Source organism: Scleropages formosus, chromosome 22, assembly GCF_900964775.1.
Source record: "Scleropages formosus chromosome 22, fSclFor1.1, whole genome shotgun sequence".
Classification (NCBI taxonomy): Eukaryota; Metazoa; Chordata; class Actinopteri; order Osteoglossiformes; family Osteoglossidae; genus Scleropages; species Scleropages formosus.
The window spans coordinates 21,795,063-21,817,251 of record NC_041827.1 but is presented as its reverse complement, the minus strand read 5'-3'; the positions used below and the strand labels follow the sequence as shown (position 1 = coordinate 21,817,251).

Sequence of the window (22,189 nt, the reverse complement as noted above, 5' to 3'; positions counted from 1 at the left end):
AGGGAAATCTTGCAGCACTGTATTGGAGTTGAGAGCTGCAGTGTGAACAGTTCTTGTTATGAACTGCAGGAGCAGGTTGCCAGTGCTAAATAGTACCCAAATTAAAAGTCATGTAATGTCGTAAAAAATAGCTGTTTTCCTCAGTCATGACCGTGATTGTGGAGAATCCTGCAGCAGCGAAAGGCACGGGGACCCTGAGGGATCTTTTTACCTTTATCTTTCTTTTTTTCTTTTTTTTAAAATTTTTAAAAATTTTTGTTCTCTCTTTCTGCCCATCTAAAACAGTTCTGTCGTTATTTTTGGTCCAAATAAACAGGAGAGTTGCGGGCTCCTTCAGGTTATTTCTATTTCTTTTTGCCTTTTTGAATGAATTAAATGTTTTTCATTGTCTGGGCCTCACCACCAGATTCTCATGATCATCTGAGTTTAACCTGCTGTCTGAATCTAGGGAACATCCTGAAATACTTGTCGTGGACCCAGTACTGGACCCATATTGGCTCTTTCTGTGATGGGCGTCGGATGTGTCACATCCTTGCTTGTTTCTCCCCAATATGAGAGACAACAGAGAACTTAATTTCCTATCAATGTATGAATGTGAACATTTTCAAAAGGGTTTTTGATCATTTTTAAACACTGATTTTCTGCGAAGTTTAGTACTTTAATTTTAAAAATATGGACTTACAGTATAGTATGTAAACCCATAACCTTCATGCTAGAAGAGGCTGGAAGCCCCCTTGTTCGCCCTCATGCGCATGCGCAGTGGCGGCTGCACTACTGCGAGCGGCCAGAAGGGGGCAGCAGTGGAGCGCTGATCGGGAGGGCGTTCGCGAACGGGCGCGAACAGAACAGGATCCGGTCAACTCCCGTCGTGCAAAAGTGGTCTTCAGCTAAGATGTAGTGACCCCACTGTCTTGTGCATGTACCTTTCTGTAGACTACATGTGAAAGTCAAACAGCCAAGTTCTGTCGGTGGTGCGGTTAGAGCTGTGCCATTAAGGGACCTGGGTTCGATTGCCCACCCCTGCAGTAGTACCCGTGGGGTGGCACGGTGGCACAGCGGCACAGCGAGTAGCACTGCTGTCTCCCAGAGCCTGCGTGGTGCGAAAGGGTGTGGGTTTGATCCCCGCTCAGTCTGTGTGTAGTTTGCATATTCTCCCTGTGTGTTTGTGTTTCCTCTGGGTGCTCTGGTTTCCTCCCACAGTCCAGACATACTCTTCAGGTTTACCCATAGTGTACGAATGACAGAAAGAGAGTGTGCTTCACTGATGTATGGATGAGTGACCCATTGTAAGTAGTGTATCTAGCAGCGTAAGTCACCGTGGTGAATAAGGTGTGTGGGCTGATAACAGAGTTTGTTGGAAGTTGCTTTGGAGAAAAGTGTCTGCTAAATAAATAAGCGTAAGCATACCCTCAATCAGATCACGCCCCCTGAGCTGATGCAGTAGAAATTTCTCCATTGTGTAATGAGTAAAGAGCTCCAAGTGGTTTATTGTACAGTCCTCGCATTGCTGGTCACTTTAGAGAAAGGTGATTGGATCTATAAAAGTTAAATAGAAAAAATGTCTCCTCACACTTACAGCCAACAGCATCGTAGATCAAACAGAAAGGGATCGTTTATCGAACGATATGTTGCATTATGATTACTGGAGTTTGACAAAGTCAATGGTGCAGATAAGAAGTGCACATGATGAGAAAGAGACAGTGTTCACTGACAAGAAACCTAATCCTAGTGCAGTCATTGGCTCTACCAGCTTGGGCTCAGAATACATGGGTTCGAATCCCACATCCTTCTGTACTAACCTTGATCAAGGAACTTACTCTGAACTGATACAGTGAAAATGATCCAATTGTCTGAAAGGGTGAATCACTGGAAAACAGTGCAAACCTACCATTGTGAGTTGCTTTGGACACAAGTGTTGGCGAAATGAATATTTCGTTATAATAGTAAAGTGATTCAGAAAAGGTGACTGTGCCATTCAATTTCTCTTTACACTTGGCAAAATAGGAACCTTACGAAAAAACAATTTTAGATGCTGAGAAAACGGATGTAATAAGGTCCAATCTGGTGCATTACTTACTACTGCACACAGCAGGATATAGACTTGATATATATTTTACATTTTGAAATGTTATTCTATACTCTGATTTTCAGTTTTTTTTTCTGATGACAAGGAAGCTTTTTTTCCTCCCGCCAAAGATCATTCTGAAAGGTTCGGGCGGGCTGTCGATGTCCAAGGCTATTTCGGAAGCGGGGAGTGAACAGCAGCAGGCCGACTTCGCTCCTCACGCATGAGGATGTCGAGTTGTTTTATCTCGGTAGCTCTTTCTTTCTGATGTCGGAGGAAGTGTTTTTCCTCCCTCTGCAAAGTGTGTTCTAAGGTACTTTCGGGGAGCCGCTTCTTCTGGGATTGTGGGCCAAGCCTGGACGCTCCAGCCTAAATGATGCCGAGCCGAACATCATTGTAGGAATACACTGGTGGAATTGCACTCGCATCTTATCTGAATCATCCCAGAGCCAGTGTGACGGAAGTAAGACGTGTGTGCAGACTGTGAGAAAAATAGGTGTTCTTACCAACTTCGGAACCGACGGGAGCTTGAATTGAACTGTCAGGAGGAAGGATGAGTGATTGTGGTGGAATGAGCTGGTCTGCTGGGTGCTGGGAGGGTCTGGACTGGACAGGAATGTTTCACTTGTAATAGGTGGCAGACAGATTTATTTATTTATCAGACACTTTTCTCCAAAGCGACTTCCAACGAACTCTATGTAGTATCAGCAGCCCACACACCTTTTTCACCGCGGTGACTTACACTGCTAGATACACTACTTACACTGGGTCACTCATCCATAAATCAGTGGAACACACACACTCTCTCTGTCACTCTCACGCTATGGGTGAACCTGAACAGCATGTCTTTGGACTGTGGGAGGAAACCAGAGCACCCAGAGGAAGCCCACGCAGACATGGGGAGAACATGCAAACTGCACAGACTGAGTGGGGATTGAACTCGGATGCTGTGAGAGAGCAGCACTACTCGCTGTGCCATGGTGCCGCCCAGACCTCTGTAGCAGAACATCTCTTTGGGTCCTCACCAGTCCACAGGGAGGTGGCACGCACAGCCATTCTTGGAGGAGACAGGAGATCCTGGCAACGGTGCTCAGCTACGTGACCAAACATCCCTCCGCCACCCAGCTGCTGCCACCCCCTCCACACCCACTGTAATTTTTTCCTACCCCCACCGACTTGTGGGCATTCCTGCTGAGAAGCATCCTCCCCCACCGCACGCTCACACCTCTGTCAGACACTAAAGAAAGCGTGAGAGGAACATCCTCTGGGGAAGGTGGGATTCTCACTTGCGTTTTGCGTCAAGCATCGAGCGTCCAGCCGGGTTCGGACCCACGTGCATCAGAAGGGACCGGGAGTTGTGCATTTTGAGTGGAGAATTTAAAAAGTGGACCCGTTGAGGCAGCGCATGGCGATTATAAAGGTTCTCGATTTGTGGCTGAATGCTGTAAAATGCGTGTCCCAAGGCAGGTCTTGTATTGTACCCTCAGTACCTAAGTCACAATTTCCTGGAAACCTGTGGACCTAACATGGGAGGCCTTGACTGAAGCCATCTGCTGTTTTACTCTAACACATGTTTATGCACGTTTTCGCCGAAACCGGGTCAAACCGGAATTGAACTCTAGTACTCGTTGCTTTTGCTGGAAGTACTGATGCGAATTCATGTGTTGTGAACCCAAGGCCGTTCGCCTGCTGCCGCTGAGAGGACCGAATTGGTGTGAGAAATGTATTGTTCGGATCCGATGATGGTGAGGTGAGTCGGCGCCTGAGCCGCTGGGGTGAATCGCCGCCGCCTGGTCACCGAGGCTCCGGCAGGGTGTGGGGTGGCGTCCGCCGCGAAACCGCCACTGAACGCTCTGGGCTCTTTGGAGGTGGTGGCCTATCATGTGGCCTTGGTTTGCGAACGCTCTTTGGGCGGAGTATCGTAACGTGACGCACGACGAGAGGGTTATGTCAGCAGCAATGAGCCATAGGGGGCTCTCGGGCTTGGACGTAAAGATGATGTAGCTAAAAACGAAGATTTCGTAACCGCAGACGATGATGCTTCTGCCTTCTTTTTGGGCCGTTCTCGAAAGACGCTCGTGATAAGCCGAGGAACAGAATGCGGCACGCCGCCTCAGAGCACTTCCTTCAGAAATTGATATGTTTTGATCTCTTCTTCCCTGGATCAGAATAGCACGCTTAATTTAGGAAACTCTCTTTTCACAGATTAGTGTTTTCACCGAAGGGCCGCGTCTACTGAATTCCATTAAATATTCACATTTCGTATTAAGACTTCGTCTCGCTGGAGCTGAAAATGCTGAATATGAACTTCTTGTTGTGTCCTTTTCAAAGAGTTGATCATCTTCCTGTGCTGCGCTTGTGTTGCCATGGCAACATAGGAGCAGCAGTAGCAGTAGCTAGTGAGAATGGATCTCGTAGTTTGCTTTAAAAAACTTTTCTTGGGTAGTAATATCGATTGTTTCAGCAGTAGTTTTATTACTGTGCTCTGATCTGTAATATTGTCAACTAGTTTAGTTCTGTGACCGCAAAGACCCGTAAGTGCACAGGAACTTATGAAATATAGAAGCGGAAGTTTTCAGTGCAATTTTCCTTTTTTAATTCTGCAATTTAAAAATTCAAATTCTCGTTCTCAAATTCTGATTTCTGTACGTTTTACTTTTATTCCTTTTTCCGTGCGTGAGTGTGTGTGGGAAGGTGAAGATGTGGTCAACCGGATTCTAAATTCAGCTTTCGGATTCTGAATATGTTCCTCATTTAATGAAATGAAGTGATGTCCTTTGGCCAACTGGCCTTCCAGCTGTTGCTAATAAAGAAAGGGTTGACGTGTGTGTCAGCAGTAATTATTGCCATGGTATTTTTGAGTAGCTTGTGGAGAATGTTTTATATGTAAATGTGTCTAATGTGTGCTTTAATTAAACACTAAAGCCCTACTTACATTACGCTGTGACATTTTCAGCTCGGAAAGCAGGAGTTCCAGCCTGTATTTATGACGTCTTTTCTTTCGTCTCCCGTACGTTTGTCAGGATCCGGTGAGACGAAACGCCAAGGTTCCTGGAAACAGGGCCAGTTAAACAGCTCAGCTTTGTTCTCTCTGAGTGCTTTATGAATGTGGGAAACGCCCAAACACGCCTTGTTGAATTGCTCCCCATAAGTGATGGGCCTTTATTCATAATATCTTAAACGATACGAGACTCGTCTCCCAAGCTGGGACTTTTGGTCTTTCGGGTTGTGGGATGAAAGGCGAAACTGTCGAGGGGCTCTCCATCACCTTCCCTCGCTCTCCAGGCACCATCTCCCACTTTGTGAAAATGCCCTTTCCGAGGATACAAATATAGCGCATCTCTAAAATATTCATTAAAAACAAAGAGTTGACAGTAAGTGGCAAACCGTTCCCTCCTCCCTGTTGTTTTTTTTTTTTTTTTTTTTTCCACCGGTACTGTGTATTCCACAGGTAATTTTGTGGTAACCCTGTGCAATTTCACCCCATTACATCATCGATTTCCGCTCTCCGGCGTGCTGGACGGCCCTCGTTGTGAGAACACAAGAGCCGTAGTAAAGGAGACACAGTGAAAACCTGCTCAACTTTACATGACATTTTGACGCCATATCTTTTGCTATTCGTGATTCCAATTTGGCTTTGAAACATCTTCATAACCTCAGAAGAGAATCTTTCATCCCCCCCCCCAGTGTAACTGACTGTAAGAGAGTAGTAAAACACTTCTCTCTTTTCAAAGCAAAGCCTTTGATTTTTTTTTTTTCCCCTCCCTTTTTACAGAAATGTCTGCGCTATTTGATACACGCCAGCCAAAAAAAACTTATCTTCTGCGTTCGACTGTGTGTCACGTGTCAATGGAAAATGGCAGGAGCGGAAGCTTTGAAGTCAATCATCATGCGAGTCAATAATAATCCGCCCCTTTCTTCTGCAGTATCTGGTTCTCACAGTTTTATAGGTGTGTTGGAAATTTCAGCATTTCTTTTTGTTTTGTGAAGCTAACCGAGGAGGTTGGGTTTAGACTGTTGATACACACAGTAACTAATAAATCATGCAATTTTTTTATTTTTTTTGGTAATGTGGACTGCCGCTCCGTCAATAGAGCAACGCGGTCAAACCAGTTGGCATCACGTTACCTTCCGAAGGATTGTCTCATTACTACAGAAGATAATAAAGGATCGCTGCCGTCCTGTCCGCGCATTGGCCATCTCTGATCCCTTTTACATTTAGCGGCTGAACCCTGGACCCTTGGGGGGGTTGGGGGTGGAGGGTGCTGCTCCGTTCCCCACCCCCCGCGATCTTGTGATTAGCAGAATCGGCTCCGGGTGCGAGGGGGAGCTTGGGGAGCAGGCGCCTCTAAGCGGGCCTTTTCTGATTGGAGTGGGCGGTTGGGGGTGGAGGTGCCAGGAGAGGGTTCCCATGGTGGAGTCCCCTCCACCCCCTACCCCCTACCACCTCCCCCCTCTCGCAGGGGAGAGCAGCCTGGAGTCTGACGGAGCGCCCTCTCCTCCTCACTTTCCCTCAGCATCGATTCCTGCTGTTTCCTTGTCCTTCCAGCAGAGAAGAGAGCGGGGGCTCGGCAGCCCTCGCCGTCGCTTCGGAGCCTCTTGAGAAAATCCCCCCCAGCCCACCCCACCCCACCCCACCTCACCTCCCCCCCTCCTCATTTTTAGCATGAACCAGCAGCCAAGCTGCCTCTCTGTAGCGGAGCTGGGCTCGAACTCCTGCTTTTAAATGTGTATGGTCATATTCGCGCCGGTAAGTTTTCCTTTATTATTACATCTGTATTATTTCGCTTCACGTTTCCTAGCACTTTTCCCAGGTTGTGACATGTGATGAGAAATTCCGCTGCCAGTGTTTCTCATCACCAGGCAACGAGGCGCAAAGTTTTCCCGCCGGTGGACTTACCTGCCGTGATGCTCTGCCGCACCGGAAAGATGCCGCGCTGTCCGCCAGTTAGTCTCTCTACATCAGGTCCGTTCAGTTCTCGTTGAGAAATTCACTAAAATGTTCCGCATCACCGGCGCGTCTTCAACACTGCTGAGTACGCAAAAAAGTGAAGTTGTTCATGCGCGAGAGCACGGTAACTGAGACATCTGAGAGCGGCGCCCGGGTTTCTCATTCACTTTCTTTATTGCGGCCCTGAGGTGGTGTTCAGGTGTTCGGGCAGCGTTCGTGTGTAACTTTGCGCACCGGGTCCCCGCCGCATGTGGGTGCCTGCGATGAGAGCGCCCTTCCCGATGCCTGTTGCGCAACATCGCTCGATGTCGGTCTCCTCCGAGCATCGTCTCGTCCCTCGCGCATTTCAACGGGTCCGCTCCCGTGTGGCGATGCCGCTTGCTGCTGCTACTGCGCCGCTTTTGCCAAGGGGCCGTCTTCTCTGGCTGCGATCTGGTGCTCTTTAAATTATTCATTTGTTTCACAGCCCCCCGCCGTACTCAAAGTATTGATAATGGTCCCAGACCGGCTCCTTAGCGGACGCCTCCTGCTGCCTTTGGCTTTTGCCATCATTTCCGAGCACCTCGCCATCATATCTCGAGGCTGTTTCCTTTTCTCTCGAAAACCATTCTTCTCTCAGCTCTAGAGATGATAACTGGTGCAAGGGTTTGCTGGGTATTACAGCACTGCCTGTACCACGGTGCGGCTGTGGGATGTGGGAAGATGCTCCCACGTATGTAGGCAGTCTGAAAGTTTCCAGTACGTACCTGCATTTTGTGGCACAGGTGGTCCAAGCAGATACTACGCTGGTGGTCCTGCCCACCCGCTGCTCCTCTCCTCGGCCTGCGCAACTATGTTTTGGCTCGCTGATGTATCTCGGGCAGTGTAATGTTTGATACCCACTGCTTGTTCTTACTCATTGGTTCCCTGCTGTTTTTCCCCCTTGAAAGCAGTGTCTTTGTGTCTTTAGAGTCATATACCGCTGCAGCTCATACAGCAGGTTCCCCACAGAGATTCAGCGGCACTGACTTCTTTAACCCTTCCCTCCTTGTCAGTTGGATGTATCTGCAACAATAATGGTTTTTTTTTTTTCCTTATATTAAGGTGTAATTATACTGATCTATATCACTATGAATCTGTTTTTTTTTACATTCGGTGAGATGTTCTGAACACCGTGATATGTGTTGAAACATGCTGATAAACTGATTGTTTTACGTCTTTCCTATATTTTCTATTTCTTTCTGAGTAAAAAGCTTCTGACTGTTAGCTCAGATTCTTCAGGCTGGTGGTAGAAGCTGAAACAGTGATTATTAGAGGTACAGTGACCCATAGGGAGAGGTCTTTATAATAAGCAAATGTGGAAATGGTTCTGTGCCTGTGTATGTGTTAATGAACCTGGATGCCCCCCCAAATGCGCTGTCTGATGACCCCTCCTCACACTTGTGCAGCTATTCCTTAGCTCTTTTCTTCCTCATTACTTTCTATTACTCGGCCAGTGTTTAGTATATAATGCTACACTATATTCTTGTGGGTTTCCTCCAGGTGCTCTGGTTTCTTCCCACAGTCCAAAGATATGTATTTCAGGTGTACTGGTGGCTCTGATTCACCTTTTCTGTGTGTGTGTGTGTGTTACATCACTTTGGTGTATAGATGTGTGAATGATTGCAGAGATGTCTGTGTATGCGACAATGCATGCCACCTTTGATAAAGGTGTCCGATAAATACTACTCAATGATGGTTTATAAAGGACAGTGTGTGTGTGTGAGTGATGGCCCTGTGATGGACTGGTGCTCCTGTTCAAAGGTTTACCTAGCAGACCACATTTATAGGTCTTAATGCAATGTGTGTGATTCCTGTGTGCTCACAAGGACAACAGAATTCATCACACTGGACTGCTATGTTCAGCCGCTGGCTTTTGATCATTCCACTCATTTCCTGGAAAAAGCAATCTGTTTCAAGTTGGCAACTCCACCTCTTGGGGATGGCCAACAGTGCTAGGTTTTTTAGATGTGAGCAAAACCATTGGGAGGCAGTCACTGCTCAAGGATGGCTGGGACAAGGACCAGCATCATGTGGTTGTGCATCACACTTGATTTAGAGTGGATGGCCGTGTTGGAATGCTCCTGAGTGACTCTGTGAGGGAAGAACAATATCATGTAACGCGTTTAATATGTTCTAGATCTCTGACTGCGCGTTAAGTCAAAGCTTTACGTCATCTTTCACAACTGAGCCCGCATGGTTTTCCTCAGTTTGCCCCCTGTTTCATTTGCTATAAACAAGGCCACCCTTTGGTGTGTTGAAGAAGGGGCTTTATTGTAGCACTTCATCACCCTCCAGACCTCAAGGATTGAAGTTCCAAAATGAAACAGTAATAATTTAATGCTTATGTGTGGTTATGGTGTGTTATATTTCAATCTACAGGTTGAATATTTTGTAAGGTGCAGGGGAAATGGGGATTGAATGCCAGCAGAGTCTACAGACAGCCCTGGAGTGAGGAACAGTGTCGGCGAGATACTCTTTGATGAAATTGCATGGCAAGTAAAGACTACCCCCAGACTCCTGGCCTCCACACATTATGGAACCACCGCCTCCCCAAATGTATTATGTTGATATTTTATACAGCAACATAAAACCTTTTACATCACAATCCTGTTCTTCTTTCACCTTTTATTTATTTTACTTTCGGGGATCATCTCCTTTCATTGAAAGTGAAACTCACCTTTAAATCTGAAACCCTAAAACCTGATTTTTTTTATTCTTCTGGGATTCTGTTCAGGAATTGTACGCATCCTTAGGAGACGTACTAGACTCCTCTTTGGCACTTATAAATGTGCGATGCTTTTCCATGAATACATGTAGCAGTCTTGTTAAGAAGCCGTAGCAATGGAATGGGTAGTTTCATTACCTGAACTTGAAGAAACTGCAACAGTGTACAACTGAAAGGTACAATTACGTGTTAGAATAAAACATCAGAAACATTGTGACAGATAAAAACAGCCAGAAGGTTTTTGGGGATTGGTAAGAGTAGAATTTCTGCTTTTGACTTGCAAATCTTGGTTTACTTTTTATCACATTGGTGTCAGTAGTGGGATCAACAGCTTTTCTTGGCAATACTCCAAGTGGAAGGTAAGAGGAGTTAGGAGCTCAGAGTGACACGAGGCAGTGGCTTCTTAAGGAACCCTTTGCTAGAAGACTTTCATATGTTGGTGAGGGAGCAAGATCACAGTGTGAGAGCTTTCTCCAGCTGAATTAGTCATTGAAATCAGATGAAATTAATGATTTCTGAGGTTTGTACACCAGAACTGGCAGTATGTGTATATCTACACCAGGCAGAATAGGATTAATCTATCGGGCTAGAAATTGAAGAGTAATGGCCAGTGCCCAACATGAAATCATTCAGTAAATATCTTATATCCTTCATCAGAGCATGTCATAAAATTAGGCTGCATTAGATTATATTAGATAAGGTTTAATATCATCTGCCCCCCAGAAATTGTATACATGACCATTTCCAGAAGAGTAGCCTTAAAATTGACCAAAATGAGTCTAACTGTCCCTTGTCTCACTCACTGGGCAATGCATCCACTTGAAAAACAGCTAAAAAAAAAGTTTTGAAGCACGATTGTGCCGTGTTTGTGTTGTGAAGTTTTTAATAGATGAGTAAACAGTGTGGGAGGATATTAATTATCGGTGTGTGTGGGAGCCGCCTAAATTGAAACAGACCACAGTCTTGTCGTTCCAAAGCAGCTGCAGTCAAAAATAAACCAGCAGGAGATTAAAGCAATTAGCTAGCCGCTCATGTTTATTCAGAGTTGCAACGTATCAAGAAATTCTGCAGAAACTAGTGTGGTGGCATATTTTTTTTTCCCCAACTCCCGGCATTCTCTGAGGAGCAAGTACACCATAAGAAATAACAAGGACGTACCGTCTGAGTCACAAGTTCATTTGTGGTCTCAGCTATTAAGCTTTTCTAATTTTTTTCTGAGGCATGCAGTATATTTCATCTCTCTTTATTTCTGGCTTACAAGAAAGTTGGGATTCTAATGCAAGGGCCAAAATCCAGGGTTTAGCAGTGCTTTGCCTGCTTTATTTGTCTGCTGCATCTCTGTCAGAAAAATAAATCCAATGCATTTGAAAAGGTAGCTTTGTGGCATGTAAGTTAATGCACCATAACTTCATGATCCTGCCCAGATAAACCTTTACACAGTCGCTACTCCTGTATTGCACGTAAATGTTTGTGTATCTCAAAAAAAAAATTGTAGGAAGGTGATCAGAAATCGTCTATTCTGAGCTTTATGCAGCTACTCGTGTGATGAACATTGGTGTATATAGTGGGAAGAAACAAATTAATTTAAGAATCACACGTCTGCAGCTATGTGTCTCTCCTAATGTAATGCGCAGATTGTATTCTCTGAGCTGTACGTCGCTTTGGAGAAAAGTGTCTGCTAAATGAATAAATGTGAGCTGCGTGCAAGAATATGAAGGGAATTTGACTGGAACAAAAACCAGCACTGTACTCTGGCATGAACTGTATGCACTGTATTTGCATGAATCCAGAACATCAAATAGTGCAAAAGCATTCACCCAAAGATAAGTCAAATAAAGAACAACAGATTTGAAATCAAATAATAAACCTAAGTGACTTCGCAGATATTTAAAGCTGATTTTCCTATTATTTAATACACATTTATCGCAAACTGATTGTCCAGTACTGGACCACAACGCTGGGGACCACTTCCACTCTACACTCTCTATACTGGGGAGACTATTTATCACAAAGGTTTCTTGGTTAGGGGGTGTGGTGGCGCAGTGGGTTGGACCACAGTCCTGCTCTCCGGTGGGTCTGGGGTTCGAGTCCCGCTTGGGGTGCCTTGCGACGGACTGGCGTCCCGTCCTGGGTGTGTCCCCTCCCCCTCCAGCCTCACGCCCTGAGTTGCCGGGTTAGGCTCCGGTTCCCCGTGACCCCGTATGGGACAAGCGGTTCTGGAAATGTGTGTGTTTCTTGGTTAAGTCAAAGAAATCGAGTATTTAGCGGAGAGGTTGGACACATCAGAAGGGGAGCTGACTCATCTCGGCGTGCTGTGATTAACACACCTTTTGCCCTTTGTCATCATGAAGCCTTGAATCATCACGTATGATTATGAGCAAACAGACAATGGTTCATTACAGTAATTATGCCTCTGGCAGTCCAAATGGCATAGATACTACTGTAAATGATTCTCTAAAGCAGTGATGCTACAGAACTGCTGCCCACGCTGTACACTCTGTGCCCCGTGTCTTTCAGTAAGTCAGAAGTGAGTTGACACCTTCATAAATTAATGAGAAAAATAGTGACTGAGAGGGAATATACTGCAAATCTCAAACAAAAAAAAGAGAAAAGCATATTAACTGAGACGACAAATGAACTTGCCTCTCGGATGATATGCCCTTCTGTAGCGGTTATAAGAAGATGCCCAGACTGTTTGGCCTTGATGGTTCTGCAGAGGACAAATATGCAGTGTTGACTTTTTCAGTAGGTCGTGGTCTCCACCGAACACTGTAACTGAAGTGTTACATATTCACCGAAGTGCTTATGTGATGGTCGTGGTTTCAAGATCTAAGGATGTTAAAAGGTGAAATACTCACTCCTCCTGCTCGTAAGAAAGGACCGCTGTGTTCCAGGCTGGTTGACCTTTGTATTGAAGCCAAACTATTGGGTCACTGCAACGCTCAGCCGGTACATTGCGTCCCAGCATTTGGGCTCCAATTCTGTTCCTTTTTCACTGGAACATGAAGCTCAAAGTTGAATCTAAATTGAGATGTACCTGATGTCAAGCCTGCCTGTCCACCTGGGAAATGCTTCTCAAACAGTTGGGGATGAAGGGAAGAGAGAGCCCTTCCAGGACAAAGCCAAAATTCAACCAGGGTTTGATCTTCAAATGATGGTCACAGGGCTCTAATGCCAGCAGTTTGTAGTATCTCCTCCCTGGGGGTGGTAGAGCTTCTGTGCTTTTTAATGGGCTTCCAGCAGCTTTGTGTCAGACCGGTGCCAATCTCTTGCCATCAGGTGTTGCTTGATGCATCATATTGTTAAGGTTAAGGACGGGCAGACATGGGTCCCTATTACTCACTATCCTCAGGAGCATCGCCAGGTCTCTGAGTACAGTTGTCTTCGGCAGTGATTTGTGTTCTTTTCTCCAATTTAGTTTTGTTGAACATGTGAATTCTGGGGCAGCAGGTAACATAATGAAAAGCATAGTTAAAGCCTTTGCCTTCACAGTTTGAAGTCCTGACTCAGAATCTCACTTCCTACTGTAGCATCCATCAGCGCACTACTTACCCAGAATTGCCCCAGCAATAATTACCCATAATTATTAGCTAAGTAAATGTAAATGTGATCCTCTCAGATTCACAAGGTCAATTGACAGGGTTCAGGCTGCTTAATAAATGAAAAAATTCAGTTTTTTTTTTTTTTTTTTTTTTGACTGATCTCTCTGCTCTGAACATGGTTTCAGTGCAAGACAAGGTTACTGGAATTAATACAAAACTACAGTTATAACACCTAAGAAGAAGAACCGACAAAAGGTAACCTGCAAAAGAGGAGATGAAAACAAAAAAACTCCAAATCATAGACAAGAAGAAAAATAAACCTCTGGAGTCCAAGTACCAAATTGTACTGCCTGGATTCAAATTGAAGCTCATGCGCCACTTGAATTTAATCTGGGGTAATTTTCGCAGTACACGGTTCATGTCCTTTCAGGAGCTCTACAGCTTCAGTCCAGCAACCAGGGCTTTCTGGGCGAAGACAAACCAAGCAGTTCTGACACTCATGATTTTGTTTTCACAGCTTTTTGCCATTTTTGCTTTTGCAACATGTGGAGGGTATTCCGGTCAGCTGCGGGTTAGCGTGGACTGCGTGAACAAGACTGACAGCAACCTCAGTATCGGCATCGACTTTGCCTACCCGTTCAGGTAAGAAGTCAAACATCACCCACCATTGCCTTGGTTGCGCAGGGGTTGGGAGTTGTGCACTACAGCAGAAAATATTGCAGCAACACTAAGGGTTAATTGTGATAAAACAAGAAGAAAGCATGGAGTGTTTATGTATTATTTACGTTACATTTACATTTATTTATTTAGCGACTTCTGGGGATGCGGTGGTGCAGTGGGTTGGACCGCAGTCCTGCTCTTTGGTGGGTCTGGGGTTCGAGTCCCGCTTGGGGTGCCTTGCGACGGACTGGCGTCCCGTCCTGGGTGTGTCCCCTTCCCCCTCCGGCCTTACGCCCTGTGTTGCTGGGTAGGCTCCGGTTTCCCGTGACCCCGTGAGGGACAAGCGGTTCTGAAAATGTGTGTGTGTGTGTGTGTGTGTGTGTGTGTGTGTGTGTATTTAGCGACTTCCAATTATTGATTTAGCGACTTCCAATGAACTCTATGTAGTGTTACCAGCCCACACACCTTATTCACCGCGGTGACTTACATTGCTAGATACATTACTTACACTGGATCACTTATCCATACATCAGTGGAACACAAACACACACACACACTCTCTCTCTATCACTCACACACTGTGGGGGAACCTGAATAGCATGTCTTTGGACTATTTAAACTCGTAAATACCACGGTATTTATATTTATTAATGTAGTACTTTTTCCAAATTAGTGTATATCTCCGTCATCTCCTCAAACATTACGTCAACAGGAGGAGAGATTTGGATGCAAGTACATGATTCTTGAGCACAGTCCATTTGTTACATATTGTACCATAGTATAAAGCAGTATACATTACACCAGTTGCTGCGTATAGTGTATTTTGATTATTTTTTTTTTTTTTAATTCTTAAACATACATGTTACAGTACATGTTTAACGAGTACCCAGGAGATCAGGGCAGAAGTGGGTCCAGAAGAAATGCATCTTGAGACCCTTCTAGAAGTTCGTGAAGGATTCAGCAAACGTTGCTGGAGAGTTGAAGACGTGACATGAGGCTGTGGTCTGTTCAGTCAGCAGAGGAGAATGGAGAGCAACCTTGGGCAGAGAATAGAGAATAACATTGGTCCCTCACAAAAAGCATCACTCGTGTCTTTATCTTCAGCAACATGTAAAAAAAAAAAAAAAAAAGAAAAAAAAGTGAATATATGATTGCTGACATTTGCGGCAATCGCGTTTGCTGAACGCAGGTCACTTTAGTCACTTGGAGATGAAAAACACTGGCACTTTTATCCTCGCAGATATGCTTCGGCATCATTCCTAACAGCAGTGCTCTGCAATGGCAGTGGAATGGAATTATTACCATTTGTACCATGTTATGTGAAGTAGAATGAGAGTTTCCAGTGATGATTCCTCCCGCATTGTCTGGATTTTAATACTTGATGTCGTCACTCTAGCAACTTGTCATTGAACCTTTGCGGTGGAATCTGAATGTGGGAATAAATTCTTACGAAACAAAAGTCTGCATGTAATGAAAAATTTTCATTCTGTGAAGTATTTCGGTGTTTTCTACTTGACATCCCCGGATGAGTTCTGTGCAAGGAAAAGTTAAAATGGTTTATTTACTGTAGAAAACTGTATTCGTTTCTAGTGATTTTTCATTTTTTCTTAATTAAAGGCAATTTGGTTTTCAGCGCTTTCCTCCCAAGAGCAATGTCACAGTTACATCCTTAAAAGGTCACTCGTACAGTACAGTAATTTAACATAATCGTGACATTTCCAGCCACGAGTAACAAACCAAATTTAGATCTGAATCTTTCCTCTCTCATGTATAATTTTAGTAGAATTTAAAAAAAAATAAACAAGAACAGTGCAGTCTTTCTTTTTTTATTGCTTTTATGGGAACCACAGGGTCACGGTGATGTACAGGTAGAGACAGACTGAGAAATTACACACATGTCCACATGCATGCAGTGAGGGCTCAGGATCAAAAGGTTACAGTATATCATAGGTATGATCATGTAACATAACATAATACGTTCCGGAAGGGTGTCCAGACAATCTAGAATTCATAAGAGTTTCATGCACATCAAATGTCAATTTTCGCTTTTATAAGGGAGTAACATCTATTCGCCAGCCTGAGCTGAGAGCCTTGGAGAACCGACTAATGTGATTATGAACTGTACCATGTAATTATGGAACAAGTTTTCAACACTGTCCTTTTTACTTCCTTGTGATTAATTCAGTATCTGTTTTTTTTTCAGCTATAGCTTTTCTTGGTATAATCTTTAAAAATTTCAACTGCAGGGTTTCCCTCACCTGTTTCTAAGACAATCACTTATCATTCTATAAATAAGTGGAGTCCCCGAAAAATCACAACAAATTTGTTCCCAGGTAAGGTAACCGTGCGCCGATTTCTCTCTCCGATCCAACTTTCTGTCTATCCTAGAGTGTTACAGAGGACAGAGTAAGATTTAAGTCACACTTCTCTACTGCAAACGTACACTCACAAAAGCGGAACAGGTATTAGTACATCGTGGTGAATGCGCTGATTTCTTATTTTTTTGACCACCAAGCTGAGTTGTCGTCTTTTGCCATGTCAATAATATCTTTCTTACTTATTGTGTTATTTTTTATACTGTTTGTATATTATTTACTTATTATTATCATTATACTTATTATTAAAACACTCTTATATATTCCTTCCTTCATTATTTATTCGATCCCCCGTTATTTATTCCTCCTCCCCAAAATGAATCTGTGTGTGTGTTTTTTGTCTACCTTACAATATGAGCCATTGGGCACCAATGCAAAATTCCTTGTATGTGTGTACATACTTTGCCAAATTGGATTCTGATTCTCATCTCTTACAAAGTCTTCCTTTAGCTGACTGCATTACATTTTGTAAACACTTCAAAAATTTCTTTTTCTGGAACACATTCAATTTCGAAAAACTGACAGTTTCACAAAAGATTTTCGCTCTGTTCATCATTTTCAATGATTTTCACTCTATTCGTGCTTTGAATGAACACTTAATATTTAAAAGAAGGAACACCCACAGTAGCTCTTTGGTGTCACAATGTTTCTAATAAAAATTTACAACTGGGGGGAAAGAAAAAAACATGTATTTTACCTAGCTATTGGATTTAAGGCATGGGATTTAAAAACATGTGACTGAAGACTATCAGTTGAAGTCCAAGCGCTGCCTTAGTACCCTGGAGAAAAGGTCTTTAACCCAAATTGGTCCAGTAAAAAACCCCTGACGTGGGAGGCTGGGTAGTGACACATCCATGGGACAAGATGCCTTGACTCATCCTTGTCAGGGAGGCCTTCATGCCCGTGAACCTGTTTCGCCCACTCATTCAGCACTGGTGATGCAGGTGCCTGGATATAACAACAAATACAATTAGTTATTAGTTTATATCTTTTATTGTAATGCACAACTGTAATGACGGCGAGTCTTTTTCATATTCCCAGTGATTTTTCAGACAAGTTGGAAACGAGGGGTAATTGGCCACGGGAAGAGCCGCACTCACGTTGCCTTTGCTCTGCGGAGCCCTCGAACATTCGCGTGCTGCTGAGATTCACAAGCGTTCACCGTTACCTCATTAGACACCTGAGAGGCAGGCGGCGAGACCCCGGGGCTCACGTCTTGGCACATTGCTCTTTTGAAGATCTTTTCTGATCTCGGTGCCTTTACCAACGACGAGCGGAAATGTGTGGGAAATGCCTGGCGCTTCGAGACAACTTGTCCTCAGATCTGCTGCTATTAGATGTTACCCAGTTGTACGACTTGCACGTTTCGAAGGTGCGCGGACTGCGTCTTCCCTAAGCTTCTTCCCAGTTCTTGAGCTCAGGGTACTGCTCATACACGCTGTCAGTGAAAGACAGGCGGCCCATTCAGGGATCTGGTTTCCTTCATCAAGGAACTTGGACAAAAGAAATATTTTTCTTTTTCTGGCAGTCAAACCTGGTTTGGTCAAAAAAATACACACATGGCATTGAACAGGTGGTAGATTTTGAATAAACTGATCATATAGACTCATGAAATTTTTATTTATTGAAATATGGGTTATTTCATACCGTAACCACACGTTCTTCTAGCTCAGGGGTTCTTAACGTAGGGGTCCGGATTACAGGGGGTCCGTGAACTTGGATGGGAAAATTTTTTTTCCTATTTTCACTCACCTCTAAATGATATTTATCATTTCCTTCACTTATGAATGTAGGCAATATTAATATTTTGATAACTGTATTTCAATGTTTTCCTTTGTAATCCTATGTATTTTTTATACAGTACATACATTTTATACATATTTAACACAGTATGCAGTAATACAGTATTAATAGATATTTAATACAGTAAATACATTTGTATACATACTTTATACATTAAAATACATAATTCTGAGAAGGGGTCCATAGGCTTCATCAGACTGCCAAAGGGGTCAATAGTACAAAAACAGTTACGGATCCCTGCTAATTGAAGCTCTAATCCCTGCTAAGAATCTGCTAAATTCCTCACACAGTCCAAACACATGCAGTTCAAGTAAACTGGTGACTCTAAATTTCCCAAAGTGTCTGAATGGGTGGCTACCCTCCGTTGGACTGGGGTCCTGTCCAGGGTATATCCCCCCTGCCTTCTGCCCAGTGATTCAAGGATAGACTCCAGATCACTGGAACCCTGCTGAGGATAAGCTGATGGATGGATGGATGGATGGATGGATGGATGGATGGATGGATGGACAGACGGATGGATGGCACAGCACTGTTGTTATCTATGCTGAATGAATGTTTAAAGCTCTATTTCTCCTTGCTTTCCAGTACTGCTTTTACTTAATCTTGCAGGCTTGACTCACTTGGTCTTTACCTGTCTGTGTGTCTTTGGGCGGCTGTCAGGTTGCACCAGGTGTCCTTCTACGCCCCCCTTTGCGAAGGCAAAAGGCAGGAGCGCCTCTTCCTCACAGGAGACTACTCCTCCTCAGCAGAATTCTTCGTCACCATCGCCGTCTTCGCCTTCCTCTACTCACTGCTGGCCACCGTGGTCTACATCTTCTTCCAGAACAAGTATCGTGAGAACAACAGGGGGCCCCTCATTGTGAGTGCCCGCCGCTCCATGTCCTTCCCGCGGAAATCTGCGAGTGTCTTAATCTGAACGTCTCCAAGTGTGGAAATCGCCAGCTGGTTCCCCATCTGTCTCTGTTTAGGAAGCTCCTTAATGGGAAGTTTTCTGACGCTCCCTGAACAGTCAATTAAACCAGGATGAAACTGTTTCCACAAGAATGATTAAGAAGCCAACAGAAGGCGCTTCATACATGTTAGCTCGTTGCTGTTTCCCTCCTCCGGTCCATCGCACCACACCGACCACTCATACTCATTTCTGAGGATGACAGAGCTGCAACTGAGCAACGTGCTGTAAAAGCCAGCCGAGCCACCGGCTAGGGGCAGAACGTCCACCGTCCACTGTCTGCTGTTCGATCACTTGCTGTAACCAGCCAAGGCGTGCTGGTAAATTACTCATTTGTCCATAGCGTGTGAATGGGTGTGTGTGTGGCCACAATACGTTAACGAACCCCCCACGTTTAGCCCGCGGTCCTCATATTGGACAGCTCTGGTTTGGACAGTCCAGACGGGACTGAAACTAGTAAATGAGGGCCAAAGGAGGGTGAGAATTTAACGCACCATGACATAAACTGTCACTGAGAAGAAGACCTCGTGGTGGCTCTAGTCTCCAGTTTCAGTCCTCGTAAATGCAATATTTAGGAAGCTTAAGCAGGAGCATCGAGTGAAACCGTTTTTAAGCTTTAGTTCTCGTAAACCGGATGCTTGTATCTCGGAGGATCACTGTAAATGCCGTTGAGCAAACCCCACTCTTTACTTGCCCCTCCTGAGGTGTGTTATTCCAAGTTTTCCTGCTTGTCTGGCTGTGCCGCCAGACGTAGTCTTTTGTTAGTAGCGGTGGCCGTGCTGTCACGTCTCCTGTGACACGTGGCAATAGATTCCCCGCTGGCGGATCTGCCAAGCTGCATTTGAAAGCGACGATGCCGCTAACTCGGGTTGATGCCGGGCCGATCGCTGCCGTCCGTCTGTCTGGGTCTTCATCATGTAATCGGGAGAGCCATTATGCTCCTGAAATGTTTTCAAAGTGACCCAAGTCTAAGTAGTAGACTGTTATAAATAGATGAGATATGTGTGATGGGTGTGTGTGTGTGTGTGTGTGTGTGTGTGTGTGTGTGTGTGTGTGTGTGTGGAGAGAGACATGTGTATATATATGTATACATATACAGAGACATACACACACACATATATATATATATATATATAGAGAGAGAGAGAGAGAGAGAGAGCAAGCGAGAGAAAGAGCTGCTGCCCTTGGACCCAAAGGCAGTAGGTTTGATTCCTACTTCCAGAACTAAAACCCTTGAGCAAGGTACTTACCCTAAATTGCTCCAGTAAAATTACCCAGCTGTATTAATGAGTAAATAACTGTAAGTAGCTTAACACTGTAAGTTGTTTTGGAGGAAAGCATCAGCTAAATGAATAAATGTATAAATTCTAAGATAGGCTCTGGACCCCGGTGGCCCTAATCAGGACTTTTTTTTTAAAAAATGTACAACTTCAGTTAATCATTTTTGCAGTGTGTGTGTCCTATTTCATCAATCACATATTTTATGTCACAGCAAAAAATTGTGTGTTGTTCAATGTTATCCTCAAAAATTTTACAGTTTGTTCCAAGCACCTGCTGGGAGGATTAGCTGTACTTGCTCACGATGTCTTTAACCAGTATCTCCCCCCCGACCCCCATTGTTGAAAGCCTCCCTTTAAGGGCTGGTTTTGTTCACGTTGAGTTGATTCATCCTAAGTGGTCCGGGTGGAAACGGTGAGTACGGTGCTAAGGGGACTAAGCAGATGTTCCATGATGTGATGTTGTTCTTCTTAACCTCACCCCACTGCCTACCTTAAACCCCACTCATAAACCTCAATCCTGACCCCCACTCCCAAACAGTACATCTAAACCCTGCTCCCAAACCTGAGACTAATCCTCCTGCCTGTTCCCCCACTCCTACAGGACTTCATTGTGACCGTGGTCTTCTCCTTCATGTGGCTGGTCAGCTCGTCTGCCTGGGCCAAGGGGCTGTCCGACGTCAAGGTGGCAACAGACCCGGATGAGGTTCTGCTGCTCATGTCGGCATGTAAGCTCCAGGCCAACAAGTGTGGCTCGGTGCACGGACCCATGTGGTCGGGCCTCAACACCTCTGTGGTGAGTCAGTCAGTGTCCACCCACCAGGTCAACCTGTCCCAAAATGTGTGGGCTGCAGATTCCTTCAACAAATGTACTTAGCTCATCTCATGGAGTCCTGTCGGTTCTTGCAGCTTCAAAAAAATGGGCTTAATTTATTTACAGGCACGGTTGCTTTGTGGTAAACAACGTTATTGATAGGTATTTTTAGGTATATCGGTAACATTCTTATTTTTTATTAAATGATGATAAAGAGATGGGATCGTGACCCTACGTTACTGAGAACGACGGAATGTGGTCCCAGTAGGGTGGTGGGATCTGGACAGGAAACCCCTCCTGAAATGAAGACAATCTAGAAACTCTGTCTTCTCCTCCCAGGTGTTTGGCTTCCTAAACTTTGTCCTCTGGGCTGGGAACATTTGGTTCGTCTTCAAGGAAACCGGGTGGCACAAATCGGCGCAGCGGTACCCCGCTGGCTCCTCGGACAAGCAGACGAGCGCCCTCAACCAGAAGCCCTACAACCGGGGCAGCTTTGAGCAGTCGGGGGGCTTCGGCGCCCAGGGTGACCTGGGGCAGCAGTCGAGCTACGGCCAGGCGGATGGCTACGCTGCGGGTGGGCCCACCTCCTTCGCCAACCAGATGTAACGCCCGTGACCCACAAAGGTCACGTCCGCACAGGGCCGGGGTGGTAAGAGCGCAGTATCTCTGTCCGACTAACATAGCGGCAGAGGGTTATATCGTACAAATAAAGTGATGCAGGTGATGGGCGTGGATTAGCGAAGATCTTACTGTGTTCTTTACCAGTTGGAGGCACAGCTGGAGATGTCATGTTGTGGTGTTGGGTCCTGGAGGGGATGTACCAGCTGTTCATTCAGTGTTGTACAAAATCAGACTTAGACGTAGTACATTACCTTTACTTTGAGTCAGCGCTCAGTTTCCTAGATGTTGTGCCGTCTGTGGTTCGGTTTGTCGGGAGTTTGTGTCTTCGTGCAAAGTGCTGCGCCACGGACCTCGCGACTGTAAGTATTTTCCAAACCGGCTCGCGC

The 22,189-nt window shown here is 44.9% G+C and overlaps 1 protein-coding gene across 1 annotated transcript in view; it reads left to right on the top strand.

Annotated features, from left to right (window-relative positions):
* The window catches only part of synpra (synaptoporin a), a 37,037-nt gene extending 15,129 nt beyond the window's left edge, over positions 1 to 21,908 (top strand). Inside the window, exons 3-6 of the mRNA XM_018734068.2 lie at positions 13,822 to 13,946; positions 18,803 to 19,001; positions 20,973 to 21,164; positions 21,522 to 21,908. Of these exons, the coding sequence (XP_018589584.1) occupies positions 13,822 to 13,946; positions 18,803 to 19,001; positions 20,973 to 21,164; positions 21,522 to 21,788 (783 nt within the window). The 3' untranslated portion in view covers positions 21,789 to 21,908. The remainder of the gene's footprint in view (positions 1 to 13,821; positions 13,947 to 18,802; positions 19,002 to 20,972; positions 21,165 to 21,521) is intronic.
* The last annotated feature ends 281 nt before the right edge of the window (positions 21,909 to 22,189 follow it).